Below are 26,251 nucleotides of genomic sequence, written 5' to 3' on the forward strand. Positions count from 1 at the left end.
TATCATGTAATCGCAAAAATACAGCTTTATGTGCAAAATTGGTGCACAATAAAAAGAAAATTTGAATTTTGCATAATTTCCAGGATAATTAAACCCCACGAACATGTCGCGCAGATTTTTGTGGACCCCGTGATACACCAATATGGCTGAAAAGTATCGACTGGTATTGGTAGATGAATTCCAACCGATACTTTTCGATACCGATACATCGGCATCGGCTGCCTAATTTGTATCAAGGATAACAGTCAAGGACGTATTTAGGGGGTCCAGGGGTTCTAGACCCCCTGAAAGACTTATCAAGTATTAAAATGAAATAATGAAAAATATATTCGTTTAGCCTTTGTTGTATAATTTCCTCTGAACTTATTGGGATTATGGGCTTTGAAGGACAGGAAGGACGTATTTGGGGGAGGGGGAGTGCCCAGGGGTCCGAACCCCCCAAAAGACTTACCAACTACGAAAATTAAGTAATTAAAATATTAGCATTTGTTGCATAATCGATGATTATTAATTTTCTCTGAACTTTTTAGAAGGCAAGGATTATATTGGGGTCATACGGCTTTGAATGATATTACAAAGAAGATTTATGTACACTACTACTCAATATGCATAAAATATTAATCAGAAACTTACTTTTCTCCAACTACATGTAACATCATTTTTATTATTCCATAAATATTCAATTATTCATCTATTTGACATCAATTTCATTGCCAGGTCACTTGTTTTTATGTAAATTTTTCCGACTTTAACTACAGGTATGCTACATAATGAATATGCACTGTTATATCTCTATTCTTATACAGTCTTTTTACCTATTCGTGTAATAATAATATAATATTAATTTATGTATTGTAATTAGTATTAATTTGATTTAATATAATTATTTTAAATTAAACATTATTATTATTATTATTATTATTATTATTATTATTATTCCCGAGACACTTGGTTCGCACCCCCTCCGTAACATATTTCTAGATACGTGCCTGGTAACAGTGGTAACTATTGAGCTACATGAGAGCCCATACATAGACAATAGGAACACAATAATCACATTATAGGTACATACATTTTAAGTAATTAATGTGAAACAAAGTGATCTATACATATTTGTGTATAGTAGCTGTTAACCAAAAGAGATGGGACAACACATGGTGTATAGCTGTTAACCAAAAGAGATGGGACAACACATGGTGTAATTGACAATAGAAAACAAATTTCAAAGTGGTGATCGTGTTACACCAGTAAAACAGAGCCTTTTCATACAGAAGCAAAAGATTGTTGGAGCCGTGAAATGCATTGATTTTCTAACCTTTTGAGTGATACAGTAGCAATTATTCAAATTTTCTTCAAGGGAGGGAAGTTTAATAGGATTTAATTTAAATACTGTTCTTGGGTGAACATTCAGGTTAGATCGAAGCTACATTGAACATTTTCAGATCTGGCATAGTTTTCACCTTTGTCTCGTACCATGGCCGTGTGGTTAAGGCATCATGCTTTGGGCTATGGGACACATGCAGGTTTGAGTCTCCTGTGGGAAGCGTAACAACTTTTCTCCTGTGTATGGGACCGGTGGCCATCCACCTTCATGAGGAAATTGAGGAGCTACAAATGAGTAGCATAACCTGGTCATGAAAACCTACAACAATGACTGAGGGTTCATCGTGCTGACCATATGTCACCCCGTAATTGGCTGATGAACTCCCACCTTGGGTGAGTAAGTGAGTAGAATGAGGTGGGAGTGAGGCTGGCATTAGGTAGGTCGGCCCGGGCCCTCAATGGGCTGTTGTACCATGGGTTATTGTTAGTATTATCATAGTTCTCATCTTCAGGGAATGAAGTGAAGAGACTGGAATATAACCAGTATTCGGCTGAATGAATCATAGGCCTCATATCGAACCTCTTTCCTCCACACTACAGATATGCATCCAGTCCATTCCACTCACTAAAGATAAGAGCTATGCCAGTTGTGGAAACATTGGTAGGCTTACCATATTTTTTTGGGTCCAACCCTGGACATATTGGCGATCAACTCGTTACTGCTAAATTTCAGTTTTTTTACAAAAAATAAATTGAAATTACTTAAAAGCCTTAATATTTTATTGGAACATTAAGCTATAAATTGTACAAGAAAAAATATTAACATTATTTTCTAAAATCAATCAATTAATTTTCGAATGTTTAATTGAATAATACATTTTCTGATGTTTAGGAAACCTCTGTGTTCTAGGTAGCATTATCTCTTAGTTGACTCAGTTGTTATTTTCACTAGACAATTTTTTTTAATTATTTTTTTTTTTCCAGAAATGGCTTGTTTGTCTTAAATTCTGGTCGTGAATATTCAATACCGGTAGCTATTTTCATGTTCAGATTCTCAAAACCCCGGACATTTTGCAATCCTGGACAGCACTAGAAAAAACAGGACTGTCCGGGCTAATCCCGGACGTATGGTAAGCCTAAACATTGGTCATAAGCTGCAATTTAACATAGACTACTGATTATCAAGAGAGCAACTGTTTGTGTTATCATGAGGAAAGCTTCAATTCCAGCAGGTTTAACTTGTCCATTATTTTTGACAACCACCCTACAAAAAAAAAAAAAAAAAAGGAACGATGGTTTTGGTGCCATGTATACCGCGTTTGTTACAACCTATCCCCTTTCCCGCGCTAGGGAGCGCTCGACAGTTTCGGTGCCAATGAGAAACGAGGAAAAAATCGTCTGCTGGGCAGCGAGGAGCGAATGGAAGCCAGAAGAGAGGCGCTTACGTACACGCTGTTGCGACGTTGCGTATTTTAATTGGCTGCCTGGCTTTGACTTTCCCCAGCACCGAGAAAAGCCAGGGAGCAACTAGCGCGGGAACCGGGACAGGTTGTAAGCAGCGATGCCAACCCTAGCATAATGGTGCTAAACCTAGCATAATTTAACCTTCTTTGGCACCTAGCACCCTGTGTTTGGCATAACAGCCAAATCTAGCATAATCTGCAACCGTCGGTAGATATTGACCCCAAAGGAAAGTGTTCTGAATAAGTAAATATAAAAGTAACTGCACATCTCTATTTCAGGAGTGAACATGTTTCCAACAAAAGAGAGTAAATCGGCCCAGGGATCCCGTCCCCTACCAACGCCTTTCATCTCTTCAGCATCTTCCTGCCATAAAATCGAAGAGGAGGGTTGGGGCGGCCCACCCTCAAATGTTTGTCCTTTCCCAGCACCGACACAAGGGGTCAGCCATTTGCGATGCCTGTATTTTCGCGAGGAATGCTTCATTGACAAATAAAGCTCATGTGGCGCCCTCCTTTGTCGGCAAATTATGACCATCTTTGTCTAATCTGGGATCTTTGTCTTCAACTTGTGTTCGGTTCGATTCAGTCAACTCGACATCTTACCATTTCGGAAGCAGTCTCCCGCGGCGAAAAATGCGTTGTTCCTGTGCATGATTTTAATTCTTCATGCGTGCGTCTTTCAGTGTATTTTTCAGCATGTGTGATAAAATATGACATTTGAAAATAGTAATAAAATATATTGTTAATAATAATAATAATAATAATAATAATAATACTGCCCTAGCATAATTGGGTGGCATTCTAGCATAATTTCACAGTTCGAACAGCACTTTTCGTAGCTGAGGAGTTGGCAACGCTGGTTGTAAGAAACGCGGTTATAGTCAAAACTTACCTGGCTCACAACGTGGAATGTGTGTCCATGTTCCATTGTTGCAAGTAACTGGAGTATTGTTGTATGAGATTTCATATCGAGGTTCGCATTCTACTAGAAGTTTCTCACCATGTTGAACAAGAGGACCGGAGTAGTTGGATTTCACACGCCCTTGCTGAATGTTAGGAATCACACATGGAGCTGAAATAGAATAAATCTGTAAATATTATGCTGTGGAGTATGTTACCAAGCTCCAATACTGTGGGGAATGAAGTGTGGAAGAAATGCAGAATTAAAATCAATGAACAGTCAACCGTATTGCACCACAATTAAATTACAATCATAAAATGCTAGAGGAAGCTATACACACAGCATGGCCATATATAGAGGGGGGTTTAGGGTTCAACCCCCCCGAAACATCTGCCATGTTGGATTAATGACAACAGTTCAGAAATCAAAATTTGTAATACATTTTCAAAAATGTATTCGCAGTTTCACAAAAATACAACAGGGAGACAATCCTGAAATGATCGAGCTAGAATTTTCAAACCTTTTGAATTCTGAAATTTGAGTGAAACGGGTTTTATTCTCAGAATCGCAGCCCACCCGCGACCCCTTCATTTTCACTTCTGCTGTCCTCTTTCCAGTGTTGTTCCTGGATCAGACTGAAAATTCCCTTGTGATTGTCTCATAATTCCCGTTCCAACTTTTAAATTCCCTGCTCGATAAGGGTTTAAATCCCTCTTTATAAGAGTTCAAACCTAGGATATCCAGCTTCGTAGTGCATTACATTCACTACCATTCACCAAGCGGTCGATATAGTACATATATATATCATATATATGCGGTCCTATAAAGCACATACTTGTATAGTGCATAGTGGTTGTATATAATGCTGTTTGGTAAGTATAGGAAAAATATGAGCGTCGGAAAGTGGGATTGAACTGACCTATAGAACCCCTCACCCCGAATTGACATAGTTTATTGCAAGTTACAAAATAGCAGAACGTTTGTTAGTTTTATTGTTAATAACGGAAATAATGTCCAGTTAGTTAGTATCCGAACAGAACAACCAAAGAAAAACTGCGTTAGATCGAAAATTGAGGTGACAATACAGGTAACAGGTTATGTTTTACAATTTAATCCAAAGAATAACTGGTTCCACAGTTTTTCAAAATTCCAAAAATTAAGTTTTATGTGAATGGCCAAACAACATAAACTTTGACTAAAATTTCTCTTACTTTTAAAGTTTTTTTCTTGAGGTATCTAAAATGTAATAACAAAATATAATAACTGTGCATTTCAGAACACACTGCATGAAACGTAAAAATAAATAAATATATATAAAGTAAAAAGAGTTGTGCTGCATATTCACACTTCTGATTGATAGAGTGGAAAACTCTCCTCAAAGATATAAGGACAGCAATAATAATAATAATAATACGTTTGGAATCAATTAGTTTATTATGAAATTTTAATTATTATTATTTATATTATTCAAATTTCTTGCGACGCCCATGAAAACAATTATGAGTGAACCACCCCACCCCGCCGAAAATTTTTGCTGCCTACGGCCATGACACACAGCAGTGTTCTCCATAGATTAGGTGCAGGATATATCATATCTTTGTGAGTGTCCCTTCATCAATTTTATCATATCACTCATTCTCATCTTTGCGATTAGTCAAAAGTAGTAGCAAAGCGATGTAAAATAAACCAAATCAATCAATTAATTTTTCTTCACTTATTTTAAATTAGAACAGAACTCCCTTAAGAATTTGAGATTTTCAAAGTACCCCCTGGGCACCACATACGTTCAAAATAACACATCATCGACCCACTCCCAATCCCCACCACATGTGTTTTTGGAATTTCGTTCATGCATTGTGCGATTTGCAATCCTTTTCTAAACTATTAGCATGGTACGCAGTACCAACCCAGCCTGTTGGATCTTCAAATCCACTTTTGCTCGCTAACCGCCAATAATTCAAGTGTAAAGATGCATTTGGTAGAGAACCCACTAATTTCAAAAGGTAGAGATATATGACTTCTGTTTTTAGCCGTTCAAAGAAAATTACAGAATTATTTACAGGAGCAAAGTGGATCGTAAGATCACTGCTTTCTAATCATCAAAACATTAAAGGAAATGCACTCAGGACTTGTAGGTCTTGATTTTTGCAAAAGCTGTGTGGAAACATTGCGTGTGGCATCCTTTAAAATTAAATTGCTGGCCTTTAAGGTCAATTGTGTGGCTGCTGAATGCAATTTATGACTCGAACAAGCACAGCTGGCAACATTGAATCACGCAACTGGTAAACCGGTCACGCAGAGTCAGCTGGTTGCTTATCTCTTTTCGACTAATGGTGGGAAACTAGAAAACTTAACTTTAACTAAGCTAACAAACTTTTAGAATACTTTCAGAATGAGAGTTTTATTCTTATCTTTTTGCTCATGTTATAATCAATTTTAAGCAGACGTGGAATGAATTTACAGGGCCGCTAAGTTTCCTATCGACAGAAAGAACGTTCTCGAATAAACGTTAAGAAAACTGTCGTCCAGGAAAAGTACAGGTTGAAAATTGTGTAAAATCATCTTGGACTGAAATAAGTAACAATTTTTTGTGATAAAATTTTCCGAAACGAAGTTTTGAAAAAAAATATGGATGTGATTCCAGTTTTCTTGTTATTTCTTATACTTCTTGGGATAATTCTTTAAAAATTAAATCTTTGATTATTTTTATAATTATGATTGTCATTTTAACATTGCCGTTTTTAACGTCTAGATAAAATCAGAGCCGTAGTTAGAGATTTCTATGCCCAGGGCGAGAAAATATTTCAGCGCCACACTCCACCTTGTTTGAGCAACCGTCCATCGGTTTCATTGTCATCGTGTTCTACCATAGAAGCGTTCTCCCGCTAGCCCCAAAACTTGACCAAACTTTCCCAGCAGCTAATAATTACAATTTCAAGCTCTGTATAATATAAAGAGGACGTATTATTTTATAACTGAAATTATTAAAACTACATATTTTTTCTCTTAATGCAGCTGCTTCCTTAATAATTAATACACAAAAACGCCAAACATTTATTAACTGCACTTTTAATCAACTCCCTTGGCGGAGTGGTTAGCACATCGCGCTTCAACGCCAGGGGCCCCGGGTTCGAATACTGGCCTGGGCATGGATGGTTGTGAGTATCCATTCATCAATTTCATCATATCATCACTCATCCTCATATTCGCAAATTAGCCTTACACATGATAATTGTCACCATGAACAAATCGCAAACAACCTATTTTTAAACAGTAAGTACGTACATACAAATTTCAGTGACTCGTAGGTACAAAAAATGGTCTTAGTGTGAGCGAAGCAAGACAATATTTTATTTGCAAATTGACAATAATTTAAATTTAATAGGGCGCTGCGACGCTTATTTTCTCAACTCTCCCCTCTCTATTTTAATCGTTCCGTGTCCTCTTTATCTTGGCGCCCCTGTGGACCTCTCCCTTGCATTAATTGAAATTAATTCAAAAAAATATATATTCTAAAATATCCCTTATAATAAAAATTATATTCAGCACACTCTATGACTGAATTGATATTTCATCTAGCTACAAAATATTAACAAATTAATAAAATCGTTGCGGAGTAATTTCCGAAAATGTATTCAAAATTTTTAAAAAAATTCAACAATTTCAAATTTTGAGAATTCGACCATGAGCAATATGCGTAGCTCTAAAAGCTAAAAAAAATAGTGTTTTTCGAGGCAGCAGATAAAACATGCAAATATTTTTAAAAACATGAAATTTTGAAAATTCAGCAACTCGGAAGAGGGTGGGTGTGTTTTCGGAAAAAAATACATGTATAGTCAGGGAACCTGAGGGAAGAAATTCTGCGTATTTAGTCAAAATGGGAAGAGGTGGTGGCTGATGGTCTGTTTATTTAACGTGGAATAATGACTATTCCATAGAATAATAATGCAACAATGTATATTCTGAAATATTTTTTTAATATTTTTGGGCGGAATGCATTTTCTTCATTCAGCTCTTGCCATTTATTTACGTATTAGAAGTATTCATTTATATCCTTCGACTTTGAGGGTAGCTATAAAAGTTATTTACAGGGCTCAAATTTCCTTAAATTCTTATAATCAGAAATATATATTTTATTATGCAGTAGAAAAGTTGATTATATTCACGAGAAGCCATGAGCACAGTCTGTTTCGAATAAAATATATGACATTTCATTAAAACTATCTGTAAATAGGAAAGAAGTTGCCTCGAGAAAACCTTAGAGTTGCTAGTTTAGCAGCTGATTTTTTAAAATCTCTTGTTAGTAAACTGGCGCATATTGAGGAAAATTTGAAGGTTTGGATTTGATGCCTATGTCAGCGAAGATCTATGTAGTAGTAGTAGTAAGTAGAAATTATAGTTTCTACTGTTTCGAAAGTGTTCGTATAGTGTAGTATGGGAACTACAAGAGTTTAGAACGATTATCATATCACTGTTGCCAAGTTTGCTATTTGGAAAACTATAGGTAATCAGTAATCTTCCAGCAGGAGTGTCGTCGTTGGACGAGGATGGGCTCTATCCCACTGTGAAATAGTCTCAGTCCACCCTCCTACCCACCGAAATAGCGTACAGTGGGATCCAAAGTATTACCAAGCAAATTGTCCATCACCACGTTTACTCCCTTTTTTTTTTTTGCAATGAGAGCTTCAAAGACTTACACAAAACACCAAACAATCTAGTATACGTAAAAATACAGTCCTTAAAATACGTAGGATGAAGATAAAAACCAACGAAAATAGTCATGGACAATTTGCTGAGCAATACTTATGGATCCCACTGTACATGAGATATTTTCAAAATTATTTATGCTAGTGCATATGCACACAGAGAAAGAGAAGGACGAAAAAAGAAGGTGCTGGAATAGACAAGAGAGAGAGAGAGAGAGAGAGATAAAGGGAGGTAGAATAAATGAATAAATAAATAAATAAAGAAGCAAGTAAAGAAGAAAAATGCTTGATATTTGTCACTGTTTGACGGAGTCAACGACGGCCAGTTTCTCAACAAAGTGAGTAAAACTGAAATTGCTCACCACCCTGTAGCAAATTCTCATCTGTTAATGCACACGATACTTGTCTGTTCAGTGCTCAAGAACGTTTAATGGGGAACTCCAGTCGTTAGCGATAACGAGAGAAAAAAGTCAACCAGAACCGACGTTAAACTGTGCTCCTGGGAAAGCCCCCCGGTCCCCCTTCCTCTGCCGCACGTGAAAAGACCAGTTAAGAGCTTTGGAAGCACCTATAAACAGTAGAGCACAGAGTCCTTTGTGTCCTTATCAGTAACGGAAGGGAAATTTAGTGTTTTGATAAGGTTTCCTCCTTTCTCTGTGCTAACTTCCCGTTTAACATAGGACACAAGGAGAGATAATGGCAGGGGGGAAAGAATTGCTAAAGACAAGAGAGAAGTTTCGGAAACAATGGCAGAAAAAAGTCTGTACGTGCCTGATTGGAAGTTACTGTAGGACGAGGAGCTGCTAAAGCTATTGATTACCACTTCGCAAGATTCGCAAAGCTTATTTCAACATACTGTTTGCTTGAATATTTGGCTGAACTTCATAAACAAAGGGATTCATTTATTTTACAGGCGAACTAGATTACCGTACGTATGCATATACATTTAATTTTAGCGCGCACCGCTAGATGGTGCAGCCGTTCGGGCCCAGGTACTTGAAGGAGATCCACCATCTGTATCTTGTTCGTATGATCTGTGGTAAAATGTTAGCACGAGTTGCTCGTACGTCGAAGTTACCTTGCGAAAATCCTGGCTGTTCATATTAATAAAAATAAACATTGCAATTATTCCAATTTAGTGAAAACGAAAGAGTTAATTTGGACAATTGAGTGAATATTATTTCGAGTTTAAATGCTCAACAGGAAGAAGACAATATATTAGTTAAGAATGAAATATGGAAGTGGTAATCAGAAACTTCACGAAACACCATTCAAACTACAGCGGATGACCTGAATCTAAAGAAACCGAGCTTCTCCGCTTATCAATTCTAGTTACTTCATCGAATGTAAGCAAGAAAAACCTTATAATAATAGCAATTATATTAAATGTGAAATGAATGGAGGGAGGGAGTAATGTATAATTACTAAATTTTCAAATACTTCTAGAACGTTGTCTTTTATTGTTTCATGTAACTAAACATTCAAGGAAGGTGCTCTGAAATAAAGCAGCGGGTGTGATTTCGCGCAATGAATTGTGGGAGAAGTTCTTCGCTGAATATCATCCATTATAATGCCAACTTTCACTGGTGTTTGTCTGCAGAGCTTTCAAGCTTTAATACTTGTACCACGAAATGTGAAGGCGTAATGTTAATTGTTTTCTTTTATATTTATATATTTTCCTCAAAGCTTCCATGGACTTGCTATTTAAGGATATCACAGAATATGTCAAGAGAAAAGGAATGGGACAATTACTTTGTAGAAATGACTCATGCCCGAATAAAGTGAATATTGGTATTCCTCAAGAAATCAGAGAATTAAACACACACCAGTAAAGAGGGAAAATATCAACGTATGTTTGAATGTTGAAGGAACATTTTGTCATTTGTAAATAATTTCAGAGTACTTGCAACTGGTGACATGTTCGCTAATAACACGAATATAGTAAGTGGTATCTACGCTTTTTTACGGTACAAATCCTGATTCATTGATAGGCATTTTGAAAAGTCTACTTTAGTTCACAAAGTCATACAGGACGTCTAGAAATGATAATTGTTCAAATCGAAGGAAAGAGTTATCGTAAAATTTTCACAAGGGCATCATTGTAAGTGGTACTATGTGGTAATGTGATTCTCTATTTCTATTGATTTCACGTCTCTTTTCTACCTATTGGATTAATCCGACGAAAATGATGAACTGATGAAATGACTACTGGGACAAACGCAGTGATACATACATACATACCTGACCAGGACTTGAACCATGAACCTCTGGCTTCGTATATCCCGTTACGAGGATCACTCCTCCACAAAAGTAGGTGGGGGTAATTCGATTTGCAAACAACAGAGGTGGTGCGAAACATTTGGGAGTGTGTGTGTGTGTGTGTGTAAGAACAGCAATTATGTGGGGCAGGACTCAAAGTAGAAATTGTTAGCTGGGAGGATGTTTGCCTGAGACTTGGTGTTAGCTGGGTTGGAGTGAGCTTCTATGTTTTAATATGGGGACAATGACACAGTTGTGAGAATTTTCCTAGCTGGCGGATACCATCTGCCACCTCCTTCCCACTTCGAGCACTGTTGTGGGCTATATAAATTATACTTCAGAGAAATATAATGTGGGCTGGAAACACTGGAAGTTTGCTACTTTTCAATATCATTGACATACTGAACTGACTACACATTCGCAATCGTAAACCATAAATCACCAATTTCACATAATCATTGATTCGTAAGAAATTGCAGCGTTGCCAAGTTTAGTACATCATTAAAAATCTCAATAGATGAGACTTTATAATAATAATAATAATAATAATAGTAAGGCGATAAAATTGACGGTTACGAGTTTTGAGTCACTGTACTTCTTGTCGTATGCGTTTCAAGCCTTGCATATCGTTGTTGAGGGTGTAGAAGTTATTCTGGATTCTGGAGCTCTGTCTGCTTATGTTTCCTAAAATCGGACATGATCTGAAATAATTGGTAGAAATTGGAATTTAAGTTTCATTTAGAGATTGTTTTTATTTCTAATTTGTTGATAGCTCATGTTAAGAATTGTTTCATTTGCATTAGTTTATATGAGTGTGCGAAATAACCTTTTTGCTTTTGGGGGAGGAGTGTTATCTATTGGTAGTTTTTAGTTGTAAGCTGGAAATGTAAATATTTGCAGGGAAATTCACTCTCTTGGGGTAGAGGAAATGAAGGCATATTACTATTATTATCAATATTAACTGTAACTGAATTAAAACATTTTAGTAATAGAGAGACTACATATAAAGTATTCATTTCCTTACACAAATATTTTCCCGAGGATTCACTGTATATCAATGACGCTGATGAAATTGTATTTCTCTCTCATAGCTATTGCATTTTGAAAACTTATTAGTAGTTTTCTTGTTCTACAATACATTTATCTTTTTATGTAGAACTAAAGCTTTGTTAGATCATAATATGAAGTTCATAAGATGACGAAACTAGAAACCTTGCAACGGCGTATATTTCCTTACCATATGAACCTCTTGCAATTAAGTTATTTAGGCTTTGCCAACAATACCAATACTTAAAAAAAAATGTTAAGTATTCTTGACAATAAGCTCGACACTGTTAGTATCAAAGTAGTAAGATGCTTTGTTGATAATGTTTGAAAACAGAAGTAATTCTTTCTCCGTGAATGCAGTTATGTTTGAAAATCTAATGTTAGTAGGTGTGTTAAAAGTATATGTGTGGGGGGCGTATATAATTATTGTATTGTTACGGTGGATGAATATAAAATATCATCTCTGGCAGGAAAATGGACCTATCCCGCCAGGGATATTTAGGTCTAATGATGCGGAGTATCACTACCCATTCCTCTTGTTAATTCGTTCAAATTGCATGGAATATCCATTTTCCTTCTACGTTTACAGCAATGCAAGGGTATGAACATTTCTCGTTCACTTTGTTTCGCAGCACCGACGAAGAAAAGGAAAGAAAGAGAAAGCTGCCTCAAAATAAATTTGCAAATACGCTGTTGATAGTGGGATATTCCCTAATTTAAAGATATAATGGGCAGCTACGACGTATAGGATTACTTACCTTCAAAATATTATTTTGTTATCACTTCTATGAGTGAATTCATACCCTTGGCAAATCTCCATTACTTCGTAAATCGTACACTAAAGCACCAATAATTATATTGTTTCTGAAAATTTTGAGTTACGTCACTTCCGACTCATATTCGTGTGTGCTATAAGGTTTGTCCCGTATATTTACTTGATTAATATCACAAATATCCTACCTGCATTTTTTTGGCTTGAAGTTGACCAATATCGATGTGGTTACTAGATGCCTGTGTAATAAACACCTTCTTACGTACACTCGCCGGCAATAAAAATGGGGCACCTAGCTCCTTAAATACTCGCTTCTTATGTGTGTTAACTAAATCTACGGCGGTGCTTGAAGTTACCATTGAAAATTTGCTGTTATAGTCGACGCGCTAGCTACGTTAACGACCGGCTGGCTTTGAAGTCCACGGAGCTCGCCCACCAGCTGCAACAATCACATTTAACCCACAGTGTTGCCACACATCTACTCTACGCCACCTTGTCCCTCCGCCTTCACACGGTCTGCACATTGAAGTTGCAAAGTACGGCAACAGCGTATCCGCAGTCATGTGACTGAGACTCCACGTGGAGTAGACGAGCAGAATGACAGCTGCGCTCATTGGCTGAAGGTTGAGTGTGATTGGACGAAAACAACTCGCCCGCTGTTTATCTAACTTTCTCTCTCTTTTTAAAAGAGAACAGGAGAAAGAGAAAGCGGGGGCTTTCTCTCTCTTTCTCTCTCTCTCCGAAAGAAAGAAAGAAAGAAGGAAAGAAGATAATCTCTTCCTCTTCCTCTTCGAGAGAGAGAGAGAGAGAGAGAGAGAGAGCAGACTTCTTTACTCTCTCTCTCTCTCCTTTGCCGCCAACCTTTATCATTCTCTCTTTGTATTTCCCTTTCTTCTTACTTGACAAAGATAGAAAGAAAGATGGAAAGAAAGAAGAGCGAAAGAAAGAAGGAAAGAAGGATGAGACAATTTCTATCTCTCTCTCTCTCTTCGTTTCTCTCGCCTAGAGAGGGAGAGATAGAGAGAGAAAAATTTCGCTTTCTCTCCTTCTCTCCGTGGAAGAGAAGGTGAGAGGGGTGAAGGGGGGATAGAGTGGACAGAGCGAAGCAGAAGAGAAAAAGGAGAGAAGAAGGAAGAATAAAATAGTTAAAGGAAAGAAGGAAAGAGAGAAAAAAGAAAGAATGAGAAAGAGAGAGAGAGAGAGATTGGAATTGTTATCTTTTCTTTATCCTTCTTTTCTTTCCCACCCACGTTCGTGGCGGCAGCACTCTTCACATCTTGGACGTTAAGGAAGTAAACGCGTCATATATAAATACACTTATCGCCGTAGGGTTAGGCAACATCCATAACACCTTGGTGGGAAGCGAGTATCTCAGGATCTAGTTGTCTAATTTCTATTGCTGGTGACTGTAAAAAGTCTTTCGCAGAGAGACTGTTTACAAGCAACGCCATCAGTGGTAGATGATTTGAGTTGTTGTTTTAAGTCCACTTTATGCACAGATAGGCTACTCGGGACGGACCTGCAGTTTAAAGTGGGATCCGAACCACTTGTGCCTCCACCGGGTATAAAACTCGGGACCGCTTGATTACAAGGTGACGACGTTAGCACGTGATATCTGCATTACAATCGCAAATGTGTGTTATTACAGGCATCTGATTTTAGGTTTTTAACCTATTTTTTTCCCTTTACAGGTATGTAAGAAATAATAAGTTATATCAGAGTTTCGTTAAAAAATGCAACAACTGATGGAGTTTTGTAGTGCCTAAAAAATCTATTTTGCTTGTTAGAACCTACTTTAGGTTTATACGCCTAAATGAAGCCTTTTCAAAGGTTTTTATATTTTTCAAAGGTTGTACAGGATTTTTATGTCAACCAGAGGCATTTGCTTTGTTTAGTCACGAAAACAATTCACGTCTCTGAAACGTACTCTCTGCCGATTTCCCTTCCTCCAAGTCCATGGTTAGTTTTCAAATCTCTAAACAAAGCAAAATGTCTGGTGCCACTGTTACCTGCACAGTCCAAAGTGCAAACTTCTGATCTGCGTGATCTTGCTAATTTTCGCGTCACTTCGGTGCTTTGTGGCATTCACGCCTTCCAAACTAACATTTCATCATTCAAGTTTGCAACACCGTTTTTGCGGAGTTTTACTGTGGATAACATAAAAAACGATTGTTGCCTAACTATACGGCAAAGAGTTGATTTTAATAGCAAATTTCCAATGGTAAGTTCTGCCATCGCCGTAGGGTTAGGCAACACACATAACGTTATGCAAGATATAAGCGTCCCATTTTCATTGGCGATGACTATACCTAATCAGCATTTTTCAGGAATTTTGAACTATTTTAAGTTTTTTTTAACCTTTTTCAGGATTTTTCGAGCCTAAATTAAGATTTTTAGGAACCTATTTTAGGATTTTTAGAGCCTATTTTAGGATCTTTAGAACCTATTTTAGGATTTTTAGAGCCTATTTTAGGATTTTTAGAATCTATTTTAGGATTTTTAGAGCCTATTTTAGGATTTTTAGAGCCTATTTTAGGATTTTAGAGCCTATTTTAGGATTTTTAGAGCCTATTTTAGGATCTGTAGAACCTATTTTAGGATTTTTAGAACCTATTTTAGGATTTTTAGAGCCTATTTTAGGATCTTTAGAGCCTATTTTAGGATTTTTAGAGCCTATTTTAGGATTTTTAGAGCCTATTTTAGGTTTTTATTGCCTATTTTAGGATTTTTAGAGCCTATTTTAGGATTTTTAGAGCCTATTTTAGGATTTTTATTGCCTATTTTAGGATTTTTAGGAACCTATTTTAGGATTTTTAGAGCCTATTTTAGGATTTTTAGAGCCTATTTTAGGATCTTTAGAACCTATTTTAGGATTTTTAGAGCCTATTTTAGGATTTTTAGAATCTATTTTAGGATTTTTAGAGCCTATTTTCGGATTTTTAGAGCCTATTTTAGGATTTTAGAGCCTATTTTAGGATTTTTAGAGCCTATTTTAGGATTATAGAGCCTATTTTAGGATTTTAGAGCCTATTTTAGGATTTTTAGAGCCTATTTTAGGATTATAGAGCCTATTTTAGGATTTTTAGAGCCTATTTTAGGATCTGTAGAACCTATTTTAGGATTTTAGAGTCTATTTTAGGATTTTTAGAGCCTATTTTAGGATTATAGAGCCTATTTTAGGATTTTTAGAGCCTATTTTAGGATCTGTAGAACCTATTTTAGGATTTTAGAGTCTATTTTAGGATTTTTAGAGCCTATTTTAGGTACCTAAAAGCACACTTTTTAGAACCTAAAAATCCGAGGTCTAGTGATTACACGTTCTCCACAGACGTACTAGAAATACTGTGTTCAAACTAAGTGAATTTTCTGCAGAGTGGATATATTTGCAACTTTCACGCCGATATGATGTTCTAATCCATGACCATGACTTACCACCGATGACGTTGCTTACAAGCAAACACCGTGCTCAGACCTTATATTTAAGAAGCTGGAGTTAATCGAGGTTGTTCTCATTGCCGAGAGCCATAATTCACACTCATCCATCAACAGATGCTCCCTCATCCTCACATATAAATCTCAACTCGGCTGGTTTCTAACACTCGTTGGTTAGGTACACGGGGAGGAAACGTGCAGAAGCAACTACTAAAAGGGGTACTGTATGAATAGATTAGGTTCAGAATTATAATGGCTATGCTATTCTTTATTACTAAACAACAATAGAAGATCGTGGCAGCAAGAAGTCATCAAACATACAGAAAATGTCACCCTATCTAGAAGAGCGGCGGGAAGGGGATAGGTTGCATATTTTATCAATGTGTCTCGACACAACGAAGCTGAAATGTTCAATGCGTTGGTGAGTTTCATTGGGTCGTATTAACATAACATGAATAAAGTCCTCTATCGCATATTTTCCTAGCCGACCTCGTGGCGGAGTGCTTAGCACAGCACGCGGCCTGGGTGAGCGCCCCTTCATCAATTTCATCATTTCATATTCGCGATTAGCCAAAAGTGGCAGAAAAACGAAGTCAAATAAACCAAATCAATCATATTTTCCAACCTAGCGACTTCTCAGAATTGTTTTAATAACCTGACGACCTGTATGCACGAGCACACACAGGCATTCACGTATTTGCTGCTAAATTTCTGAGACTGTTCAGTCTTTTATTCATATGAAAGTGTGAGCACATGTTCACCGAAGAGGTAATAGCCTGGTGCAAATTCTCAGAAATGTGGCTGTAAAAAGTGCATGAATATCCGTGACTAGAAATATGTTATACTATTTTTGTAGGCAAAATAAGTTTGAATAAGGATAACGTGCGGATTTATCATACACTGGTACTGTTAATATTTCAATATGGTCTTATGCTTTGAATAATATTATTATTTTGCATCTTTACTTTAGCAATGTTCTATACTTTTTTCTGTATTAAAAACCTACTGTTACACTGTTCTATTCCTAGTTCAAAAGTATGGATACGAAACATTGCATTGAAGCACGTAGCCGCCATTTTGTTTTTTAGCGATTTGGAACAAACAGCTTAAAATTTCATATTAGAAAACATAATATTTGGATTCAGCATACCCAAAAACATAATGTTTGATACTAAGATCACTATTTTTTTTTCTGCTCCTTCAAAAGTTAATAGGAACTCATTTCGTATTGCCGCCATTTTGTTTTTTAGCGATTTGGAGCACATAGCTTAAAATTTCAGATTAGAAAACATAATATTTGGATTCAGCATACCCAAAAACAATGTTTGACACCAAGATCACTATTTTCTTTCTGCTCCCTCAAAAGTTATTAGGAACTCATTTCGTATTTCCGCCATTTTGTTTCTTAGCGATTTGGAGCACATAGCTTAAAATTTCGATTAGAAAACATAATACTTGGATTCAGCATACCCAAAAACAATGTTTGACACCAAGATCACTATTTTGTTTCTGCTCCTTCAAAAGTTAATAGAAACTCATTTCGTATGGCCGCCATTTTGTTTTTTAGCGATTTGAAGCATATAGCACCAAAATCGAGAGTGGCAAACAAAATATTCGTAATCAGCACATCAAATACATTCAGAAAACGTTGTTTGCCCGCTTTTTCTCAAAAATGCTTCCTAGTCAGAATTTTCGAAAATTGTCCCAGTCTATAAATGCTCAATGTGCGAGCAGGCTCTCGGCCTTCTTATTCTTATTAAATGGTGTACGTGGTCCAAAAATAAATCCTTCTGAAACAATGGTGTAATATCATCTTTCACTCCTGACATAGCCTGATTAGCCGCGCTATGTGCGTCTATGCACCACCACGCCACACGTGACTATGTAATATACACAGTTGCGTAGACAATGCAATCTACAACACGGCGACAAGTGTAGAATTAGCAGCGGGCGTTAGAGATGTTAATATGTGTTTAATGTCGTACAAGAGGTTTGCAAGGTCAACTCCGAAAGCATCTTTTCCCCACTGAATTAAAAAAATACGATTCCTTCAGATAACTATTGATCTTGACATTCTGGGAGGAACAGATATGAGAATCGATTCTGATTTTAAACGTTTCCTTCTGTAATATAAAGTACATTTCAAAATGTTTGCCACAATCGAGCTGCACGTTAATATACGAGGGGTAATCAAAAAGTCCGTTAAGGTATCAATTTGATAAAAGAAAATGAATTCTTTCTTCAACTTCTTTCACTTTTAAGTGAACATATCAAACAAGCATTTTAATTTAAAAAATACTAATTCACCCCCACCCTCCCCAGGTTGTACGCCACTGTTCAAAATGTAGGCTCAGATTTATACATTTAATGGCCTGGGGAAAACAATATCGGACGACCCCTTGCTGGTTTCAGGTAATACGATTCTGTGAGAGTGCACTCCTAAAGTAGATAAGAATTAAAATATTTGCAAGACCTTTTCATTATAGTGATGAATCACTGTTCGAAAAATAAAAACTTACTTCAATCACGTAGTAATAATAGGTTTGAAATTAGCAAAACATGATTATTAGAACAATATTTTGCTGAACATGAGACTTGTAAGTTGAAGAGGAAATATTTCTAGCATTGTATTTTAATAATGTCCTTACACTTGCGTGACTGGTAGAATTACACAAATTTTATGCACGATATTTGAAATTTTTTTGTACGATATTATGCACATTTATTGTGTCTCTAGTAGAGCCGTAACTATACATTTCTGCTCCCGGGGTGAATATAAAATTCCTACCACTACAGGGACTTCAGTGCCCCCAGAACTGAAACTATTTCCTTATATATCACGCAATTTCAAAAGGAATGATGTGGAGAATTACATTCCTGTTGGTCCAACCTCTATTAGTGTGCATAAAGTGACGTTCAATAAATATTTCCTTTCGAATTAGAAATGTAAATTACTGAGGCGTGTCTCTATTAAATTTGTTTGGAACTATAATTCTGTAATGATTTCACTACAATGGTAACTAATTGTAAAAAAAAATGCTAATTACAACTCATCTTTGATTCACAACTGTGATGAATTTACTTAAGAGTATCGTGTATATTCTACCTTTATCATTAATATTATATTTTTCTTCTTCTATAGGATTAAATGATGCTTTATGGTTGTTTATGGACCTGCAAATTATTTAGCCAAGCAATTTATCAGGTAAGGTGACATTTTCCCTACATTTGGCATATTTTATAATAAATAATATTTAAATTAAAATAGCATTATGGGCACTGCTATGCATGTATACATGCATATATCATCGACATGAAAGAAAATCGTCAATTTTCAAAGTTATTATTTATAATGCACAGTGTGCATATCTTGTAGATCTTTAAGTGACAGATGTAATAGTTATTATTCTTTACAAATATTTGGGCGAAATGGTACAACCTACACATCAGATAAGTATAAATATGGGTATTTAGTTGAAAAATAATGATACAATGTTAATTTTTACATGCTGGGAAAATGTAACTTTCATAGAGGCAAAAACGTTAGAAATTATAACAACTTGCAAGTAATACACAATCTATGCAATAAACATGCATTGGTATCCGATGTATGCATGATGCCTGGAAAAAATTAGGAACATGATGATGCAATACTTAGGTAGACGCTGGAAAGAATGTTAAAAGTTAAGCAGCTGTTTCAAGTAGCTGTTTTTGAGTAGCCTGGGGTATCCTGCGCATAAATTTGGGAAATGATTAGAAAACAGAAAAATAAAACACTTTGTGTGCTGCAAGTACACTTCTAAAAAGAGAAAGTTCACTTTAGTCATGAGTATGGAAGCAATAATTTGTAGATTGCCCACTGAGATTTGGGCACTGTAAGATGTATGCGCGCGCACACACCCAATAATTTAATTTATTCCTACTGAAAAGCTAATGTTCCTCTTGCATGTCTGGGGCGATTGAAATAACCTAACCTAACCTAACCAAAGGAATATACGTCGAAGTGGTCCAGTTTTTTTCAACAAATGTGCTGAGTTCCTCTTGATTCATTTTTAAACCATTGCGCAGTAATTTTTCAGAGGGAATGAATTAAATATTAGAGAAATTTTGAGTAGGTGTATGTGTGTGCTCAGGGAATATTACATTTTAATTGTAAAACTAGAATTTATTTCGATGTAAACAATTAAACAATTGTTTAAGCATTATTTCATTCATTTTACCTAATCTTGACAAACACATGAATGTGTCGAAATGTAGCGGAAAAACATTTCTGAACACTAGCTAGCGTACATTGCTACGTCTACTCTTATTCTTTTTCTTGTTATTGTGTACTAACATGCCCATTTCACCAATGGTCATGTATTTCTAGTACAACTTCGAGTTTGGAAACTTATGCATTGAATGTACCATTTTTTCATAGGATTCAAAGTAAAGGATTTCTAGTGATCTTATCATTTCCCAAATTGACATTCTCGTGTGGGAGGGGTTCATACTATAAAGGAAAAAGCATTGGTACTTTGGTTCCTCAACCAAGTTGTCATGGAAACAGGCAGAAATATTGCCAGAAGATTTGGTTTCTTACTTACCAAGGCATTTGGGAAGTGGGTATCGCCATGATCCGTCTATCTGGCAGACGGACGACGTGTGTCCCTCCAGCTTCATTCCATCGTGGCAACGGAAGATGATGGAAGCTCCAAGGGTTGTTCCTGACTCGATGTTCTCCAGCCAACCGTTGTAAAGGACTCCAGGGTGTCCGCAGTTGATCTCTAGAAACATACTGGCTGTCTGTTATCTCCTCAGACGACTAGGGGCGAGGCTATATACCAGTCACAACGGCCACAGCTAGACTTACTTACCTTTTCCCTCGGGGAAGACAGTACAGCAAAATTTGACATGCTTATCACTTACCTGCAAGCTGAAGAGAGCTAATTTACTGTTAGCAGCTGAAGAATGCAACTCACGGATTATGGGTACTCTTCTGGTTAGTAATTTGGTGTGGGACAACATGTGAAAAGAATAAACAATACACAATAGCATCATAATATTGCTATTCGCAATTTAGTGGAATGCTAATGTCGCTACTCATATGGCCATCGAAAGTAGGATGTAATATCTATCAACTTTGTCAGTAGAGTGTGCTATTCTGACAGAATGGATGAACTTTCAAATTGATTCTTGCTTATTTGGAATGCGATATTAACTAGAAGATTTGTAAAGAGGTTGAAGGTATAATTCAAGCAAAGAATTGACTTACAATTGAGACAAAGCTCCAGAAAGTGTAATAATTTTAGGCTGAAGTGGAAATTTATGTCCCTCAAATGGTGCCCCATTTTACCCTTTCGGGTTAATTTTCCACAATATGGGCCAAAGTTCATTTTGCTACACCTTTGATTTTTGTACGAATAGTTGTTTTTTTACGTAGTTACAAGGAATCCCACAGGCCGGACCCTGTGGCCGAGTGGTTATCACATCGTGCTGCGACGCCAAGGGTCCCGGGTTCGAATCCCGCTCGGATGTGAATGTCCATTCATCAATTTCATCATTTATCCCCATCTGCGCAAATTAGCCAAGAGGCACAAAACGCGAAGGAAAATAAACTAAATCAATTAAAATCAATAACAAATATCCCACAGGAACAATTATAGAACTAGATAATACATTAGAAAACCAGAAGGGACATTTCTTGTAAAATATTCACGATAAGGTCTTTGCATTAATACTATTGACTTCAGCTTTGACAATAAAAAATAATTTTCGTTCGCTCGTTTGATGTATTCCTGACGACAACATTTTAACGGATATAGCTGCTTTTGCCCCAGTGTCGTCCTTAGATATGTCTACCCGTTAGTGAGAGTCTGATCGCTTCTGATGGTTTCCAATGAAGTGCCAATTGACCATAAATTCACCTTAGAGAAACATTTTAAGGAACAATGTGGAAATTGAGGACGGGGTTTCTGTTGTGTAATCCTCTTGGGAGGATAATAAATTATACCGTACCTGTATCAAAAAAATGTCTTATGTGTGTCAAATTTAGCGAAAGACTTTCATTGACATGTCTATACTACAGATACTATTTGCAAACCATGCTTCACACACGATTGAGGGTCCACGGCAGGCAACAAACGAAACATATTACATACTTACCGAGCACATACCATCGCGCCGTCTGAATACACACCACTCACTAAACATACACGCACGCACACACACGCACTCGTATTAGACGATGTCTCCTCTTCAACATACCCTGCATGTGCCTTTCCCCCCCGTAATATGTAGTTTGAAGTGCACATAATGTTCAAAAAAATAGTGCGTCCGAAATGTGCATGATTGTGTTAAAAAAATGAACTCTCTGGCCATCGCTCTTACCTAAACATATGGGAATCGGATGTGACCATGTACCATCCGATTGGCATACAGTTTGCCTAGATGTCCCCTCGAATGTCATTCCTTTATAACAGTGGAAGTTGAAAATCGCCTGCAAAGTAGTTCTATTTCCCTCCATGTAACCGTTGTAGAGATGTCCCGGGCTTCCGCAGTTGATTTCTGGAGAGGGAGAGAGTAACACTGCCATCTATTGGTGGAAAGATAAATCATCTTTACCTTCTCACTACCCTTAATTCTACAGTTGTGTTAAGTCGTATTTTTGGTCCTTGTTTGAAAGCAGTGTGGCCGGCTGTGTGAAGTTGTGATAAAAAAGTATCTTCTAGTGAGAATTTTGCAACAAAAAACCAAGCCATTCAAGTAACACAGCTGAATCTGGCGCTAATGATAAACACACATCAAATCAAATTGGGTTCTACTTTGCAAAGTGCTTATTTTTCACTCTCCCAAAAAAAATTCAAAACAAACCAGCATCAATGCAGAGGGAAAATAAAGCTCTGAGGAATGTGGTTGTCCATGATCACTCCTCATGTGCATAATTAGAATAATGAAAAAGAAATGTGAATATAAAAAATGGCGTTTTGTTACCAGCTGACGCATAACTTGCATAAATTTTTCTCATCCCCTCAGTCAGTTCATAAAATTGGTCGTTTAGTGTCAAATGCAGCGCAGTAAAAATTCATGCTTTTGGCTGTCGCAGCATAAAAAAACAAACATAATATGTATTTTCGGGAACCTCTCCCTGTACCAGCAATCAAAACATGCCGGATCAAGGAAAAGGCACAAGCTAGGTCATGCAGAAAAGGGGACAGGCACTACACAAGACAAGAACGGACTTGTATACACCACATTGTTAAAAAGAAATCCATGCACATGCTTACTGTACACACACACATATACATATTATATTACAGCCGAGTAAATAAACACTGTGAAACAGCAAATAATTATATGCGCAACAGTACATATGAACTAGAATTTTGCACTTTATATAAAATAAACAAATATGTAAGCCTAAACATAAAATATTAAACATTTATCAGTCCATTGACACATTAGTGTGTAAAAATAGCATCATGTGTAACAAATAAATAAAATTATATGCATTTTTGTTTGTAAAATTATAAACGTTATCGAAGAATGTGCATGTTATAGCGGTATACATTGATGTAAATGTAAGTTATATATGTTTGAGAACAGATATATCAATGTTACTACCATTAACAGCAGTAATTCGTATTGTTATTGCTGTTGTTATTCTCCATTTGCAGACATTTCTTGAAACGTGGTGATCGAGTTTCTATGGAACTTACAAGAAGCAGCGAATATAACAAAGTACCATCACAAATCTAAACAGACAATATGGTACTATTGGTGAAACCATTTCTCCTTTATGTTTTCAACCCAGAAGCGAATGAATTAGTTTTTAAAGTCACATCACAATGGATATGACCAAATAGTTATCACTTACCTATACTATACAAGTAAAAATTCCTTACGTTCCATTCTCGTGAATCATTTTATAAATTTATTTATGTTAAAATAAGGAACACCAGACACTGACAACGCCTGATATACTGCTGCATTAGCAAACGTTTCGGATGACATAGATGGGTGGTCATCTAAAGGTCATGTTAGTAAATGCCACATTCCTAGGAAAAACGTTACTAAATTAAAGGTTAAGAAGAAATTGCAACTTTACACTATCATTATAGGAAAGAAGGAAATAAACAAAGCTATGTTACAAGAATGATAATTGATAACATATGTTCCAAAAGAGAATTAAGCAAGAAACGATATACTAATACTGAATGACATTACCAGTAGGAAAACCAATCCAAATTAAACAAAGGCCTATGCAAAATATGTGTACCCTGGTTCGCAACACCAGACGTTTCACAGGAAAACGCATTACAACAGGAGCGTATCTAGAGTTGGTCCGGACCTCCGAAAATCCCATTCCTGTGCACATTTAATGTAGCTTTAGACATAATTGTATCGGTGTCATACCTCTGGTGCGGAAATGGAACTCATATTTACTCCAAGTGAAGGAAAGTCGAATTTCACGGCTCTTCTCAAACTAAAACCACAGATAAACGTATTATAAATATATATTGCCTGTGCTAAAACCTGCACTACTCACGCACTTGCAAATTTAATGCAGATGTATTTATAAATATTGTACAGCATATGGAACATTGTTGGTTCAACATTTGAATAAACTTCTGTAGCATTGTGAAAATATCCCATCCTACAATGTTAGTCTTCGTCCATTGATGATTATAAGAAATAATATCCCCTCCTCCTTCCCTCGTTGTTTTGAACTTTCATCGACTGAAAATGCTTCATCTATTGTTTATTTACGCCGAAAAAATCTCTCTACACTGAATTTCTAAGTCAAAATATTTGCAAGATAACGTCCTCTTTTGCCCCCGTTAAGAGCCTTTGACCAAATTTGTATGTGCTAAGTGTTTTAATTCTACATCCTAATGCACACGCCCTATATCAGTATAAAATAAATGTACTATGTGGAAATTTATAATTCCTTTCGAAAATCTAATGGGAATATTTATCCATATGAAAATCTAATGGGGATATTAACCTTATTTGAAAATCTAATGAGAGCGTTTATCCCATTTGAAAATATAATGGTAATATTGATTACCATGTGATAGTGATCACATTTGAAAACTTAATGGCAAAATTTATCCCCTTTGAAAATCTAATGGGAATATTTATCCCATTTGAAAATCTAATGGATTATTTACGTCATTTGAAAATCTAACGAGAGCGTTTATCCCATTTGAAAATATAATGGTAATATCAGGTGATCACATTTGAAAACTTAATGGGAAAATTTATCCCCTTTGAAAATCTAATGGGAATGTTTATCCCATTTGAAAATCTAATGGGAATGTTTGTCACATTTGAAAACCTAATGGAAATATTTATCCCTTTTGAAAATCTAATGGGGATATTTAATGAGAGCGTTTATCCCATTTGAAAATATAATGGTAATATTGATTACCATGTGATGGTGATCACATTTGAAAACTTAATGGGAAAATTTATCCCCTTTGAAAATCATAGGGGAATATTTATCCCATTTGAAAATGTAATGGAAATGTTTGTCATATTTGAAAACCTAATGGGAATATTTATCTTTTTTGAAAATATGATTGGGATATTTATTCCATTTAAAAATATAATGGGAATGTTTATCTCATTTGATATTCCCATTTGAAAATCTAATAGGAATATTTCCCCCCTTTGAAAATGTAATGGGAATATTTATATTACACAATATTGTTATGAGGGAATAACATCGCACCTGCCAACGACGAATATTCACCGCTGTTGCCACGGAAGCGTGAGCCTATCTGGATGGAAATAGGAAATACCTGTGCGCCTTCGCACAGTGCCCCTACCAAAACCATGCTAGCTTCTAAATGGGGGAACTTTCCGGTAGTTAGGGGCCGAGCGAAAATCCCGCTACGGTGCTAACTTTTCTGCTGACTCTATTTCTGCTCCGTGCCGTATTTGGTAGTAATTAGAGACCGGCCAGGGGTTGCTGCACTGGATACTTCGCAGAGGCAAATTTCAACGAAAGAAGACCGTGATATTCCTCACGTACCAATTACGGTAACCACGCGTATGTTCTCTGGTATTACATGTGGGTATTTATGCATAGTCCACATTAAGTTATGGGTGTAAATAGCTAAAGTGCAGTCATATCCAACGTGATTTTGGTATCAAATGAAATTGGTACCTAAATACTTGAGCTTTTGGTGCAAAGTCCTTTGCGATGTATGAGAAAAGATAATGTCTTCATTTATACTCAAGACTTACATAACTTTCTTCAATATTCATTGAGTATTCTAGTTCTCCTTGTTTACTCTCTTGTTCATCGTTTTCTTCTTAGACTTTTCATTGTCCATTCCCCGTTTCCTTCATTTATCACTGT

At 36.4% G+C, this 26,251-nt stretch overlaps 1 protein-coding gene across 8 annotated transcripts in view; it reads right to left on the reverse strand.

Moving 5' to 3' along the window:
- Positions 1–26,251, reverse strand: part of Hasp (Hig-anchoring scaffold protein) — a 313,203-nt gene that overhangs the window by 68,227 nt on the left and 218,725 nt on the right. For 6 of the 8 annotated variants that reach the window (XM_083113343.1, XM_083113346.1, XM_083113345.1 and 3 more), the window contains exons 5-6: positions 20,490–20,669; positions 3,679–3,858 (exon numbers count right to left, since the gene is read on the reverse strand). In XM_083113343.1, coding sequence (XP_082969469.1) covers positions 3,679–3,858; positions 20,490–20,669 — 360 coding nt within the window. Of the gene's footprint in view, positions 1–3,678; positions 3,859–20,489; positions 20,670–22,272; positions 22,450–26,251 lie in introns of all 8 variants that reach the window. The other 2 variants (XM_083113342.1, XM_083113347.1) reach the window with 2 other exon arrangements.

The sequence above is a fragment of the Lepisma saccharinum genome, chromosome 27 (genome assembly GCF_977018435.1).
Source record: "Lepisma saccharinum chromosome 27, izLepSacc3.1, whole genome shotgun sequence".
Lineage (NCBI taxonomy): Eukaryota > Metazoa > Arthropoda > Insecta > Zygentoma > Lepismatidae > Lepisma > Lepisma saccharinum.